Genomic DNA, 16,284 nt, shown 5'->3' with positions numbered 1-16,284 from the left:
GTGAGAGTGCATCCCCGATCATTACCTTTGTCCGACAAAGGGGTTGATCATGTCACTATGGTCACCCACTTAGATGAATTCTCGAATTGTCCCAACATACCCAAGTTTTGACCCCCACTAAGGATCTCACTGATTGGTGCGTCAAAGACAGTCCGATCCGACACTTAGTGCAGTATCAAATCGAGTCTAGGGGTCGGGTGTAACTTTTCAGTTTTGCCTATCAATCTCCAAGGTCCAGGGCAATACTAGAAATCTGGTCCAGTTCAAAGATTCAATTAATCCTACACTGTATGTGGGTAGGTCTCACCCTGGTAGTTGAGACAAGCCACCCCAACCGATTTGGTTGCACCACAGTGTCAGCCTTGTCAGGATAGGTCTCCCCAGACCGACCCACTGGCTGTGAATATTCAAAACTAACACGAGTCTCAATAAGTGTCTAGTTTAAGGGTAATACACAAAAACATACCAAGGGAACATGAATCAAATATGTACTTTTATTCATTTACAATAAACTCATAAAGTACATCAATTTTGATTGAAGCTAAGGGCATACAAAACTGTCTAACAGGATTAGTGATTACCAAGAGGTGTGAAGATAGAGCAGGGTGCAAATGAGACCCACTAGCCATATAAGGAATAGCTTGTAGTTCCATGGGTTTGATCCTGGATTTTACATCTGCACTCCACATTGTGTGCCCCACAAACGCTACACAGCACATCCCAACCGTGTATTGTGGACATGTCCCAATGACAAGTATGGGAGATGTTTCCAATGCATGCTGGATCTACGATATGTAGTCAAGTAATTACTCAACTCAATCAAATTAACTAAACAACACGTAGCGTAGCACTCAAGAATCATATAATTTGCATGTCATTGACATTAAGGTTGTGTTTAGTTTGAAAGAAAAATAAGAGAATAGAAAGTGAGGGAAAGTTCTTAAAGAATTATACAAAATTTGTTCAACTTTCTATCTCGTATTCTCTGTCAAACCAAAAAGGACTAATATAAAATTGATATTATAATTAATTTAAGTTCATATTAAATTTATGGGAAAATCTATGTTGTTGTAGAGGCATGATGAATTTTGATAAATATCATGTCCCTTTTGTATCATAGTCCAACTCTAAATTTTTCTATTCATTCTTTGCATAGTTCCAAGATTGAAGGAAGCAGCATTGTTGAATGGAGAAACCAAACCAGATTTACTACAACATTGTCCTAGTGCTGTGCTGAAACAACAATATCAAAGCCTTTGATATATAGATGTGACCCCACCTTGAACTAACATCTTGGTGAGGCCACAACAATAAATAAAAGGCTATGACTTTTGTTTTTTTTTTCTTTTTTTTTTTTTGTTTTAGCCGCTGCAGAGTGCCAACTGGTTGGTTGATGAAGTCTCTTGCTGGTTATAGTGGAGACTTTGCGATCAATTCTGCCTGCATTTATTGGTCTATTCGGAGGGTTATGGGTCAAAACAAAAATGTTTTGAAAAAGACCCGGAGCCAAAATTACTTTAGCCATCCGGGTTGAATGGGTCAATGGTTCAACCGCCTAGGTCAATGGTTTTGGTTAAAATTCTTATTCGGGAATGAAATGGAAGCAGTTGCCCAGATGATTTTCTAGGTGGAAAATACGACCATCCAGATCAACAATTATTCAAAAACCATTAAAAAAACAGTCAAGAGCAGCTTGATGTACACAACCAATCGTATATATATATATAGCATGGTAGTCAACAAGGAAACAACATATATAGGGCAATAATCCCCTTACTTATCCCTAAAATCTCTCTCTCTCTCTCTCTCTCTCTCTCACACACACACACACACATACACACATACACACACATTCCCAATCAACTAAATCCTCTCTTCTCCTGAAAATTCTCCTAAAATATCTCCCCAGCTAAAACTTCATCCTAAAACATCTCCTAACCTATCTCACAATAAGCGACCTAATTCTAATGCCTCTTTCCAAACCCCCTATCTCTCCTTCTCTATCTCAAATAATATTAAGATGAGTAAAATATATCTAAAAGACTAATAAGAATAAAATAAATAATATAATAAGTAAAATAATAAATGTATTAAAATTTAACAATTAGAATACCTATTACAATTACATGTAATATTTTTCATGTTGTCATTGAAAATTTAATAATTAATTATAATAATTTTATATTATTATAATAATTTTAATTTAAAAATGATCAAATTAATAAAAAAAATCATAATAATTGTAAAATTTAATTACAATAATATTATACTTAATTTATAATAACAAATTATAACAAGATTAAAAATTTTAAACAATAATAAACTTAGCATAATATCATACATAAATTACGAATCAATAACAATTTACTAAATAATTTGAAATTTAATAAACATAAAAGTGAATTTAGTCTTGGGTTGGCTAAACCCTAATTGTATGAGCAGCCTCTCTTGAGCACAGCCCACTCTATCTATGAGCAATAATTCCTATATCTCTATCAGAAATTTAATCGCCATAGATGCATTAAAAACAAAGAATTCGTAGGAAACCCATTCTTGTTGAATGAATGCCAAACGAATCATGCATGTTATCTCTAAAATGCATTCAATCTGTTTTCTTGATTAGTTGATCTGATTACCTAAACCCTTTCTCAAGCAATTCAAACAATCCAAGAAACAAGAATAATTCGGCCAAGATTACTGACGGGTTTGTCGAAGCCCTCAAAATTAATGCTAGTACCACAATAAGATATTTGTAGTAAAAGTGGTACTAGGTCAAATCCCACAGGGAGCTAACAGTAGTCTCTTAGCCGAATGGATAATATTACTGAGTGGGAAAATTAAATACTGAAATTAAAAGAAGAAATAGCAAGCAAACAAGAGAAATCAGCCATACCGAATTCTGGTTCAGGGGTTCGGTTTTGCCAATTGGCCATCAATCATAGGTATCCCAGCAAATCTTGCAATTCAAGCATTTAACCTTAGATTTATTAGGATAGCCATAATAAACCTTGTGTTTTCCTAATACAGCTTATCAAACCCAGCATTCGATCAATACTTATCACTACTCAACTGGGTGCGATAGCGTTCCATATTAACCAGTAATGGCATTAAGATTTGTGAAAACAGTTAAACCAAAACAACAATAATTGAGATAGCTACAATTATTGCATCTTGTTCCATCGATTCCTTTTAGGTTAAACCATGTCAATACATTGGTCAAAGGTTGTCACGAACAATTGACCCAAAAAGATATTAACCTAATTGCTACTTGTACCACTATTCGTGACAATTACGGATCACCGAAATCATGAATAGCAATAGGAAAATCAACATTAATTCAGTTTGTCAGACTAATTAACATTAAAATCCAATGAAAATATGCACCAAAATCAATGAATACTTGAATTAGAAAACAAGAACTGAAATTAAATACAGAACCTCACAATGACTCAATCGGACCTCCCCTTGAACCAGAAAAGAGAAGTTTAGCTGCTCATGATCTTCGAACCCTCCATGCGTTTCTTCTCGATGGCCGAACTGCTCTCTTGGTAGCTTGAGTTGCTTGGTGATCTCTTGGATCTTGGGGTGAGTGATGCTAGAGCTGGTCCGCCCCCTCTTTATATAGCCAAAGGAGATGGTTGTTTTCCAACTCCTTCTAGGAGATCATCTTATCTTCAGGGAGTCCTGATTTTCTTTGAACTAATCCTATCCTATCTCTTATCTAATCCCCAACCTTCTTATCTTTATAGGATTACATTAAAAATTCAGATCTAATAAGACTCTCTCCCTCCTTGGAGGTTACATTAGAATTAGGACTCTAGGCTCTTGCATCCAAGTTGGGCATCTCTGATAATTTGGGCTGCTTCCAGGTTCTTCTACGAGTTGGGCTTCAGTTGTGAAATGGGTCTGGCTACAAACTTGCTCCGATTTCAATCCCGGTTTCCTACTCGATGCGGAGCGAATCTGCCAAAACCCAAAACATAAAAGTTGTGGGCCTTTCTTTCATCTTTCTAAAACTTCTTGAATTATCTAATTCGGAGTCTGGAATTGAGAGTTATTCCCAGATTACTGACTATCGCCAAAACTGTGAAAAATCACCCGATTTGCCCAGTTTTCTTCCAATTGCCTTCTTTATTGCCCTGAATCGAAATACAAGAGTAATTAGTCCATTTAAGTGCTAAAGTAATGTGAAAATATGAAAATTAGGGGATAAAAATAGGGTTCTTTTTGGTCTCATCAAATCCCCCCACTCTTAAACTTTGCCCGTCCTCGGGCAAGGCAAAACTCAACCAATACAAGAGAAACTAACTATTGAATTTCTTTTCTTCTTCTCTATACGAGGCCTGGTCCATTGCATGCTTCAGTCCAGTCTTGGTAACCTTCCCCCTTTCATCTCTTTCTCCCCTTTTTCTCGTCGAAGAGTGATCGCAAACCACCATTCCTCATGGTCCCAGGTTAAATCGATAGTCAAGGAAACAAGCCTTCCACCGGCTGAACCTTCTTGGACTGAAGAAGTACCCATTGCTTTAACAAACCAATTCAGCCAGATTCAATTATCTTTCTTGTTTCTTAGGTCAAAACAAGGTGTGTTATTGCCATAAACTTGCTATGCATCACATCTCCACCACTTAGTATGAATTCCAAGGATCTGAAGGTGAGAATTGGGTTGGAGTTCTAGGGTGAGTGCATTTTATTCTCCATCTCACCCTTTCCTTTCACTTCTAGATGTGAGTGCATTTTATGCTCCATCTCACATTTTCCCTTCGCTTCTAGATGTGAGTGCATTTTATGCTCCATCTCACATTAGTCACGAAATATTTCCTTCTCTCTTTTTTTTTTTTTTTTTGGATAAGAATCACAGGGTCTCGCCGCTTGATCCATGAATTTATTGATCGTGATCTCAATATGCCTAACACAGCAAGTTCTAGAATAAACTTACCATGTTTTATAGATAATTATGTGAAAATCAATCAAACCCTTATGCATCTTGCCTATTGATCGATTAAAATAATGAGGTACCATATGCAGCCAAGAGAGATTTAGTTAGTCATACTTGCATCCTATCCTATCTATTCAGCCTAGGCGCATGATTTCTAATAAGTTGAAATCGTTCAATAATAAGCTTCCAGGAGAAGAAATTTTAAAAGGTAAGGTTAAGAAGTGATGATCAAAGCATGCTAGGGTTATCGCAAATTTCCATCAGGTTTCCCTAATCCCCCCACACTTAACTTATACATTGTCCCCAATGTATGTGATTATGCATGAAGTAGAAGGATTTGGGGGTACTTCCCTATTCATATTGTTGGGTTCCTACTAAACACAAAAGTCAAAACCAAACAAAATAACAAAACTAACTAAACACAATGGGTTGCCTCCCACAAGCGCAATTGTTTAACGTCGTTATGCTCGACGTTCTTCTCTACTCCTTTAATCCAATGAATACCGATGAATGTCCAACGAGATGTCTACCGTAGAGGAGACATTTGCATCATCGTGGAACAACTTCAATCGATGCCCATTCACCTTGAAGATCTTACCTATGTCTAGACTTTTGATCTCTACTGCACCATAAGGAAATACATTAGTCACAATAAGTGCACCCAGCCACTTGGAACGCATCTTACTTGGCATGAGTTGGAGTCGAGAATTGTACAATAAGACCTTTTGTCCAATTTTAAATTGTTTTCTTAAGAGTACATTGTCATGGAATAATTTGGTCTTTTCTTTGTAGATTCTTGAATTTTCATATGCCTCTAACCTCAACTCTTCCAGCTTTTGCAACTAGAGCTTCCTTTCTTTCCCTGCTTCTTCCATCATGATGCATCGCTTGATTGCCCAATAGGCCCTATGTTCAATTTTGACCGGCAAGTGGCAAGATTTGCCAAAAATTAACCTGTAAGGGGACATAACTATTGGGGTCTTATAAGCTGTTCGATATGCCCAGAGAGCATCATCTAGACGTAGGCTCCAATCCTTCCTTCCTGGATTCACCGTCTTTTCCAAGATGGATTTTACCTCTCTATTGTAAATTTCAGCTTGCCCGTTAGTCTACGGGTGATAGGCAGTGGCGATTCGGTGATGCACCCCATACCTTCTCAACAAGGCTTCGACGGTTCTATTGCAAAGGTGGGTCCCTTGATCGCTTACGATGGCTCGACGAATGCCAATCCTACCGAAGATGTTAGACTTGATAAATCCTACAACATATTTAGAATCATCAGTCTTGGTGGCTTTGGCTTCCACCCATTTTGAGACATAATTGACTGCCAAAAGTATATAAGAAAAACCACAAGAGGGAGGAAAGGGTTCCATGAAATCAATACCCCAAACATCAAATATTTCACATATAAGAATGGGGGTTTGGGGAATATCATTCCTACGAGATGGTGTACCTATTCGCTAACATCTTTCACAATTTTTACAAAACAAGTATGCATCTCTAAATAGGGTTGCCCAATACAGCCCACTATCCAAGACTTTTTGAGCAGTCCTCCTTGGCCCAAAATGGCCACCACAAGCATAATTATGACAAAAAATTAGAATCGACATCTGCTCTTCCTCAGGGATACACCACCTAATCATTTGATCAGAACAAAATTTCCATAGATAGGGTTCGTCCCATACATAATATTTTGCCTCATACTTGATTTTGTTCTTCATGGATTTGCTAAGGTCATTAGGCAAGAATCCGGTGACCAAGTAGTTCACAATATCAGCATACCATGGAACCATACCTCTCATGTGAAACAACTGCTCATCAAGAAACAACTCACTGATGGGTGAGGAGTCCTCATCTTTCACCAACCTACTTAGGTGATCCGCCCCCGAGTTTTCAGCTCCCTTTCGATCCTTGATCTCTAAATCAAACTCTTGGAGCAAGAGTATCCACCTTATTAGTCTCGGTTTTGATTCCTTCGCTAGTAGGTATTTCAAAGCTGCATGGTCAGAAAATACAAGTACTTTAGAGCCAAGCAAATATGATCTAAATTTGTCTAAAGCAAATACAATAACTAGTAGCTCATTTTCAGTAATTGTGTAGTTGCTTTGGGCAGCATTCAATGTTTTGGAAGCATAGTAAATGATGTGGCTCTTCCCATCTATTCGTTGACATAGAACAGCCCCTATTGCATAGTTGCTTGCATCGGTCATGATCTCGAAGGGCAAGTTCCAATCGGGTGGTTGAATAATGGGTGTAATTGTTAATAAATTCTTAAGCTTGTCAAATGCTTCCTTGCACTCATCACCAAAATCGAAAGGCACATCCTTTTGCAACAAATTGGACAATGGCAGGGCAATTTTTGAAAAATCTTTGATGAACCTGCGATAAAAGCCTGCATGTCCAAGAAAAGAACAAACCTCCCTAACATTTGTAGGGTAGGGTAAGCTCACAATCAAATCAATTTTGGCCTTGTCGACCTCTATTCCTCTAGCTGAAATTACATGTCCCAACACAATGCCTTCCTTCACCATAAAATGACATTTTTCATAGTTTAAGACAAGATTTGTTTCCACACACATATTTAGAATTTTACTTAAACTATTTAGGCAATCATCAAACGAATCACCATAAACAGTAAAATCATCCATGAACACTTCAATGCATTTTTCAATAAAAGCAGAAAATATACTCATCATGCATCTTTGAAAAGGTGTCGAATGGGCAAGTGAATGTTGTTTTCTCTTGGTCCTCCTGCGCAATAACAATCTGATAATATCCTGAGAACCCATCGAGAAAACAGAAAAAACCTTACCTGCTAATCACTCTAGCATCTGATCGATGAAGGGTAGGGGAAAATGGTCCTTTCGAGTGGCCAGGTTAAGTTTTCGAAAATCTATTACCATTCGCCAACCACCTTGTACCCTCATGGGAATTAGTTCATAATTTTGATTTTTTACTACAGTAATCACAGTTTTCTTAGGTACAACATGAATAGGAATTACCCATTTACTATCTGAAATTAGATAAATTATCCCTTCATCTAATAGTTTAAGCACTTCTTTCATTACTACCTCTTTCATTACCGGGTTGAGTTTTCTTTGTGGTTCTCTAACCGGTTTGGCACCATCTTCCAAAAGGATCCTATGCATGAAAATCGAGGGGCTGACCCCCTTTATGTCGGCTAGGGTCCAGTCAATCGCCGCCTTATGGTCCTTTAGGACTTTGATGAGCCTCTCCTCTTTCTCCTCAGTCAACCCTTTTGCAATGATCACGGGCAGTGTCTTTCTTGCCCAAGTATGCATATTTTAGATGATCAGGTAGGGTCTTCAGTTACAACTCCGGAGCTTGAAAAATAGAAGGCATCAATTTTGTGGGTGAAATTTTTGATGGAATATCAAAAGTACTTACCACTTGTTCCTGTTCCGGAGTATCACAGGATGCATCGAACTCCTCTTCCCTGTTCGATTGTGCCTTGTATTCCAGTTCATCATCCATGTCCTCCTCTCCAAAGACTTCCTACACAATCAAATCAATGGTATCAATAGAGCAGATCGAATGACATTCACTAGGATATTTTATTGCTTCAAAAATATTAAATTTTACAATCTCTCCGTCGATTTCGACGGAGAGGGTACCCTCATCCACATCTATTTTGGTTTTGGCCGTTTTCATGAATGGCCTTCCTAATAGAAGTGGGGCTGAACTCGTGGATGTGTCCTCCTCCTGTTAGACAGTTTTGTATGCCCTTAGCTTTAATCAGAATGATGTACTTTATGAGTTTATTGTACATGAATAAAAGTGCATATTTGATTCATGTTCCCTTGGTATGTTTCTGTGTAATACCCTTAAACTGGACACTTAATGAGACTCGTGTTAGTTTAGAATGTTCACAGCCAGTGGGTCGGTCTGGGGAGACCTATCCAAACAAGGCTGACACTTTGGTGCCACCAAGTCGGTTGGGATGGCCTGTCTCAGCTGCCAGGGTGAGACCCTAGGCACATACAGTGTAGGATTAATTGAATCTATGAACTGGACCAGATTTCCAGTATTGCCCTGGACCTTGGAGATTGATGGGCAAAACAGAAAAGTTACACCCGACCCCTAGACTCGATTATGATACTGCACTAGGTGTCCGATTGGGCTGTCTTTGATGTACCAATCAATGAGATCCTTAGCGGGGTCAAAACCTGGGTATGTTGGGACAGTCCGAGAATTCATCTAAGTGGGTGATCATAGTGACATGATCAACCCCTTTGTCGGACAAAGGTAATGATCGGGGATGCACTCTCACTGATAGAAACCAAGACTGTCGGCAGCCGATTTCAACCATTGAGATTTGTTTTGCAAAGTATATTTTATATGAGATATAAAAGAATTTATATTATGGTTTCTCAAATGTTTGCAAAATGGTTTTAATTCCCGGGATCCATACAAGTAGAGAGTGCAACACTGTTCCTTGTAGCTGAGGGAGAGGTCCTGGTCCCACGCCATATAAGGAAGCCCAACTGGGCAGCAGTTAGGAAGGTTAAGTGAGTACATAAGCTTAATGGGCCTAAAGCTCATTTCGAACTGGGCCATTTATTTAGTTACTGATGGGGCGAATTCTGAGATGGATTAGCAAATAGGATAGGGTCTTGACCCTATCCACTCAGAGAGTCCAGATCTGAATGTGATTCAGATCTAGAAACCTCCTAATGAGATTAGGAGAAAGCTAATGTAATCTGCAGATAAGATAAAGGTCTATCCTTATCACCTGAAGAGAAGGCTGATCCAAATATGATTTGGATAAGTAGCTCCTAATGAGATTAGGAGCTGATCTTTTAGGTTAACAAAAGAAAGAAGGGGGTGGCAGCCTTTAGAGACACGCATCAGATTTTCTTTAGTGCTGAAAACAAGAAGAGAGAATTTTGCACCCTGCGAATACTCTCTTGCCACCTCCCTGTTCTTGCCGCCCTGTCTGCCAGTTCGATCTCCAGTTGTGGGAGAAGTCAAGATTGGATCTTGACATCAGTTCTTTGAGAAATGATTGAAAGGAAGTTGTGCTCACGTACCATCCTACTGATTCTTGCGAAGGACAGAGTTCTTGGAGAAGAACACTACTGATTCTGCTCCATCCTGCACTACGCCATCTTCAGTGGGAGCAGTCTTTGGATCCTTCCTTGGGCGTGAACACCTTCGTTGGGAGATACTATTTCTCCGGATCAGGTATAATTCTCTCCTACTCCTTTTGATTCAGATTTGGTTCAGTTTATGGTTCAAGAATGATCATTGAAAATATGATTTTCTAAAATAGGGAATGCGATTCCCAGTTGAAGGGAGAGAAAAATTTTTGAAATTCACCCCCTTTATTCCGCAATCTTTGGGCGTCCATATGATGGATCTCTCATCCCCTTACCTCCATCTTCAGGATGTAAAAATCAGCTGGAAATATTAAATCGTTAACCTGCACCAATACATCCTCAACAATCCTTTCTGGGTAGGCATTAGAACGGTCAGCTAATTGAATAACAACTCTAATCTCCTTCAAAGGACCTAATCTCAATGCACAGTAAATCGAGTATGGCATGACATTAATAGATGCACCTAAGTCCAGCATGGCACGCTCGATTTGTTTATTGCCAATCACACAAGGTAGAGTAAACATACCTGGATCAGCATGTTTTTTTGGCAGGGTCCTCTTGATCACGGCTGAAACATTCTCTCAAACTCTTACCTTTTCATCAATTCGCAGCCTTCTCTTGTTAGTGCATAATTCCTTCAAAAATTTTGAATATTTTGGGATTTGTTTTATTGCATCTAACAAAAGAATGTTGATCTCCACCTTCCTAAAGGTTTCTAGCACTTCTTGCTCATATTCCTCTTTCTTAGACTTTTCTAACCTGCTAGGAAAAGGTGGTACAACAACATTAGTAACTTTAGGGAGAGGGGGTCGGATTTTACCTCATTGGGGCTGTCGTTTGACCCTTGTCTTTCCTCTTCCTTGGCTGCCTTCGATGGTGAGCTTGGTTGGGGCTGCAACTCTCTTCCACTTCTCAACACCACCACACTTGCATTCTCTTTTGGGTTAACTACCATTTATGAGGGTAGTTTCCCCGAGCTCTACGCCTCCAACTTGCTAATGGAAGTGGCAAGTTGGCTGATGTGGTTCCCCAAATTCTGAATGTTGGCTCTTGTTTCCTACTGAAATTGCTGAGTATTATTAGCTAGAGCCTTGACTATATCATCTAATGACATACCTGAATTTGGGGTTGGCCTTGCGCTATGATGGGTGTTGAAAATTGGGGCTGTCGACTGAAAAAGTGAGGCTGATATTTTTGCTGTCCTCCTTGGTTCCCTTAGCTTAGATTTGGATGATCTCTCCCCCCCGGATTGTAGTAATTGGAGTAGGGATCATACTTTCACTGGGGCTGGCCTAGGAATCCTCCTACGACACTTATTTGCTGCATCGATCCATCCTGTAGTGATGGACACATGTCCGTAGGATGTCCAGGGATCGAATAGATACCACACACCCTGGTTGTTTGTCATTGTCCTGTAGCGAGTTACTTAACCAAAGCAGTTAAATCTGAAATCTGATTTTCTAAATTTAACATTGCTTACCTCATTAACTCGTCTAATGGTACCATCTGTCCTTGCATCAAACTGCTGTGAATTTCGGCCATGTTGGAAATTAATTCCCTGGCCACTTCGGGTGTCTTGTTTACTAGAGCTCCTCCACTGGCTGCATCGACCATACTTCTATCCATGGGCTGGAGCCCTTCATAGAAGTATTGGATTAATAGTTGTTCGGGTATTTGGTGGTGTGGACAGCTAACAACAAGTTGTTTAAATCTTTCCCAATATTCATATAGTGTCTCACCACCAAATTGCCGAACTCCACATATTTCTTTTCTTATGTTAGCAGCCTGGGATGCAGGAAAATATTTATCCAAAAATATCCTATTCATCTCATCCCATGTGTGTATTGAACTGGGAAGAAGAATATACAACAAATCATTTGCTTTATCTTGTAAAGTAAATGGAAAGGCTATGAGTTTTACCTGGTCCTCGGTCATACCTTGGTGCTTTATGCTCGAACAGACAAAATGGAATTCCTTTAGATGCTTATGAGGGTCCTCACCTGAAAAACCATGAAATATAGGCAATAGTTGTATCAAACCAGATTTTAGTTCAAAAGCTACCTCAAGAGTGGGATATGTTATACATAAGGGCTGTTGGTTCATAATCGGTGCAGTCAAATCCCTCAATGTCCTCTCTCTGTTAGCCATTCTTTCTCCTTTTCGAAATTGGGAAGATCACAAGCTGGTAGATCGAAATCTGAATTCACCCTTTTAGGTGAACGATCCTTCCTTTGCTTCGCCTCCTTCTTAAACAACGGGTAGTCTTCTCAATTTCGGGGTTGTACTCGAGTTCACCTCGTTGAGAAGCACGAGTCATAAAACAAGAAGGTTAACACAAATAGAAGAAAATAGATAAGAAATTAAAGTTGCTCCCCGACAACGGCGCCAAAATTTTGATAGGTTTGTCGAATCCCTCAAAATTAATGCTAGTCCCACAATAAGATATTTGCAGTAAAAGTAGTACTAGGTCGAATCCCACAGGGATCTAACAGTAATCTCTTATCCGAATGGATAATATTATTGAGTTGGAAAATTAAATTCTAAAATTAAAAGAAGAAATAGCAAACTAACAAGAGAAATCAGCCTTATCGAATTCTGGTTTAGGGGTTCGGTTTAGCCAATTGGCCATCGATCATAGGTATCCCTGAAAATCTTGCAATTCAAGCATTTGACCTTAGATTTATTAGGATAGCCATAATAAACCTTGTGTTTTCCTAATACAGCTGATCAAACCCAGCATTCAATCAACACTTATCACTACTCAACTGGGTACAATAGCGTTCCATATTAACCAGTGATAGCATTAAGATTTGTGAAAACAGTTAAACCAAAACAACAATAATTGAGATAGCTGCAATTATTGCATCTTGTTCCATCGATTCCTTTTAGGTTAAACCATGTCAATACATTGGTCAAAGGTTGTCACGAACAATTGACCCAAAAAGATATTAACCAAATTGCTACTTGTACCACTATTCGTGACAATTACGGATCACCGAAATCATGAATAGCAATAGGAAAAACAACATTAATTCAGTTTGTCAGACTAATTAACATTAACATCCAATGAAAATATGCACCAGAATCAATTAATACTTGAATTAGAAAACAAGAACTGAAATTAAATACAGAACCTCACAATGACTCAATCGAACCTCCCCCCTTGAACCAGAAAAGAGAAGTTTAGCTGCTCATGATCTTCGAACCCTCCATGCGTTTCTTCTCTATGGCCGAACTGCTCTCTTGGTAGCTTGAGTTGCTTGGTGATCTCTTGGATCTTGGGGTGAGTGATGCTAGAGCTGGTCCGCCCTCCTCTTTATATAGCCAAAGGAGAGGGCTGTTTTCCAACTCCTTCTAGGAGATCATCTTATCTTCAGGGAGTCCTGATCTTCTTTGAACTAATCCTATCCTATCTCTTATCTAATCCCCAACCTTCTTATCTTTATAGGATTGCATTCAAAATTCAGATCTAATAAGACTCTCTCCCTCATTGGAGGTTACATTCGAATTAGGACTCTTGGCTCTTGCATCCTAGTTGGGCATCTCTGATAACTTGGGCTGCTTCCAAGTTCTTTTGCGAGTTGGGCTTCAGCTGTGAAATGGGCCTAGCTACGAACTTGCTCTGACTTCTGGCCCGGTTTCGTACTCACTACGGACCGAATATGCCAAAACCCAAAACTTAATAGTTGTGGGAATTCCTTTCGTATTTCTAAATCTTCTTGAATTGTCCAATTCTGAGTCCGGAATTGAGAGTTATGCCCAGATTACTGACTATCGCCAAAATTGTGCAAAATCACCCGATTTGCCCGGTTTTCTTCCAATTGCCTTCTTTATTGCCCTGAATCGAAATACAAGAGTAATGAGTCCACTTAAGTGCTAAAGTAATGTAAAAAGATGAAAATTAGGGGATAAAAATAGGATTCTTTTTAATCTCATCCATTACTCTATTAATCGAAAACCCTAATCAAGAAATCCCAAGAATGAATCACAATCAATCGGATCTGCTTAAAATATTATTTACATATCAGAATTGAAACCCATCATGGTTCGCATAATAGAAAGGAAATATTCAACAAAGAAAAATCATGAAACCCTAATTAAATCTAGGTTACCGAATTTGCTGAATCAAAGAAGAAGACAACCTAGGATTTCAGCATCAATCTTCAATCTTCTCTTCAATTCGCATTCAGCAGCCTTCTCTCCTTCTCCCGCACTTCTTCTCTTTGGTTTTGTCTTTAAGGGTCCAAACCCTAATTTCCTCTTTTTGTTTTCTTTTTATACTATTCCTTTCAACCTTCTTCCCATTCTCTAAAGTCAGCCGCCTTTTTGGAGCCTCCCTTAGGGCTGTTGTTGGGCTGCTGTTCTTGGTGGGCTGAACTGCTGTTCTCCCATAGGGTTTCAGTTGGGCTGCAGTTGGGCCTCTTTCCTTGGTGGGCCGAAGTGCTTCCCTTTTCACCATATCAGCATGTCTTCATGATTCTCTTCGCCCTAGACTATCCCAAACTCCTAGTTTCCTGAAATTCTGCTCAATTAGGGTAAAACCATTGAAAATCATCATCAAAACCATGTATAAAGCAATAAAAATGATGTGTAACATGCGCACACATCAGATATCATTGAAACCTTCAGTCCTGTTGTAAAACTAACCACAATTCGCATCATTCTTGTTATTATTGTTGCTCAAAATATTGGCCATTGCACCAGCTTGGTGTTCAGAACGCTTTCTTACATGGAGACTTGGATGAACTTGTTTACATGCAACAACCCTATGGCTTTGTTGAATCTACACATCCTGATTATGTTTGTCTCCTCAAAAAATATTTTATATGATTTGCGCCAGGCCCCTCGCTCGTGGTTTAAGCCGAGCTCGTATCTTCTCTCCATTGGGTTCATTGGCTCTCGATCCGACACTTCTCTCTTCATTAACCGCATGGTTGACTATACTATCTTCGTTCTCGTATATGTCAATGACATTATAATTACCGGCTCCTCTTCCTCTCACATTCAGTCTGTAATCCATGATATGAGACATCATTTTGCTATCAAGGACCTTGGTCCTCTCAGTTATTTTCTGGGTGTTGAGATTATCCGTACATCCTCCGTCTTATTTCTTTCGCAGAGAAAATACATTACTTATCTTCTTACAAAAGCGCAGCTCAATGGCATCAAACCGGTTTCCACCCTGGCTCAAGCCGATGCTAGTGTTTCCAAAATTCATGGGGAACCGTTCTTTGCTGGAGAACTATATCACCGTACTGTTGGCGCCCTCCAATACCTCTCCATCACAGCATTGTCTCTGCTACTTCCGAGCTGCTATGGGTGAAGTCTCTTCTCTCAGAATTGGGCATTCTCTCAAGTTCCTCTCCTCCTATACTATGGTGTGACGACATTGGGCCACTTATCTCGTTGTTAATCCTGTACTTCACTCCAAAGCCAAGCTCATCCAAATTGATGTTTGTTCGTGAACATGTTGCTTAGAAGAACCTTCGTGTACATACTCATGTATATATTCTCACTTTGACACTCAATGAATGATCATTGAATTTCCCAAGTCTGATAGTCTCAAATAAAAACAACAATTCATATAAAAAACTTAGAAATAACAATTTGTATTAACGGATCCGGAATTAATATGTTTTGGGTCAAAAAAGTCCTCATAAATTTGTATTGATCAACCCTACACCAAATACAACCCTGCTAATTTTTTCCTTACACCAAAAACAATATATTTATTAAGAAATAAAGGGGCGAAGAAGGTCTCACAAATGAAACTGAGTGGGAGACTACAGTCGAAAAAGTTCTTCTCACTTCAGGCTTAAAAAAAAAAAAATCTTGTCACTTCTTGATAGGCATTTATTTAGGCGCTGATTAGTTTATTAAAAAATAAGAGAGAAACAAAACTTCTTTTTTCTTTTTTTTAATTTTTTGCAAAGAGAGAAGCACACTAAACACAACGTTTAAGGAATTAAAAGTTTTTGCAGAAACAGTAGATATAGATGTAACAAAGTGCAATTCGATCGTTGGAGATAATGGCGTGGATGTCCCAATAATTAAGATTGCAATTTAGTGTTGTGTTGATAGTTTTCCAGAAGTGAGTCATCGTCAAGTCACACTAGCTAGACACGCAGAGCTTCTATTTCTTTCACCTCAAAAATATGTCTGAATTTTCAAGGCGTATAAATAGTCTTTAATTAGAATTGATAGTGAATAGACCAATTCCACTCC

At 38.9% G+C, this 16,284-nt stretch overlaps 1 protein-coding gene across 1 annotated transcript; it reads right to left on the bottom strand.

Moving 5' to 3' along the window:
• Window positions 1-5,427: 5,427 nt before the first annotated feature.
• Window positions 5,428-11,014, bottom strand: LOC148874578 (uncharacterized). The gene is made up of 6 exons (XM_088962144.1): window positions 10,880-11,014; window positions 8,348-8,455; window positions 7,357-7,461; window positions 6,625-7,263; window positions 5,759-5,845; window positions 5,428-5,661 (listed from the first exon to the last, which is right to left on the bottom strand). The coding sequence occupies exons 1-6, from the start codon at window positions 11,012-11,014 to the stop codon at window positions 5,428-5,430; spliced, it is 1,308 nt and encodes a 435-aa protein (XP_088818270.1).
• Window positions 11,015-16,284: the final 5,270 nt, after the last annotated feature.

The sequence above is a fragment of the Nelumbo lutea genome, chromosome 1 (genome assembly GCF_056320005.1).
Source record: "Nelumbo lutea isolate HS-2025 chromosome 1, American lotus-T2T, whole genome shotgun sequence".
Lineage (NCBI taxonomy): Eukaryota > Viridiplantae > Streptophyta > Magnoliopsida > Proteales > Nelumbonaceae > Nelumbo > Nelumbo lutea.
This window is presented reverse-complemented; position numbering and strand designations above follow the sequence as displayed.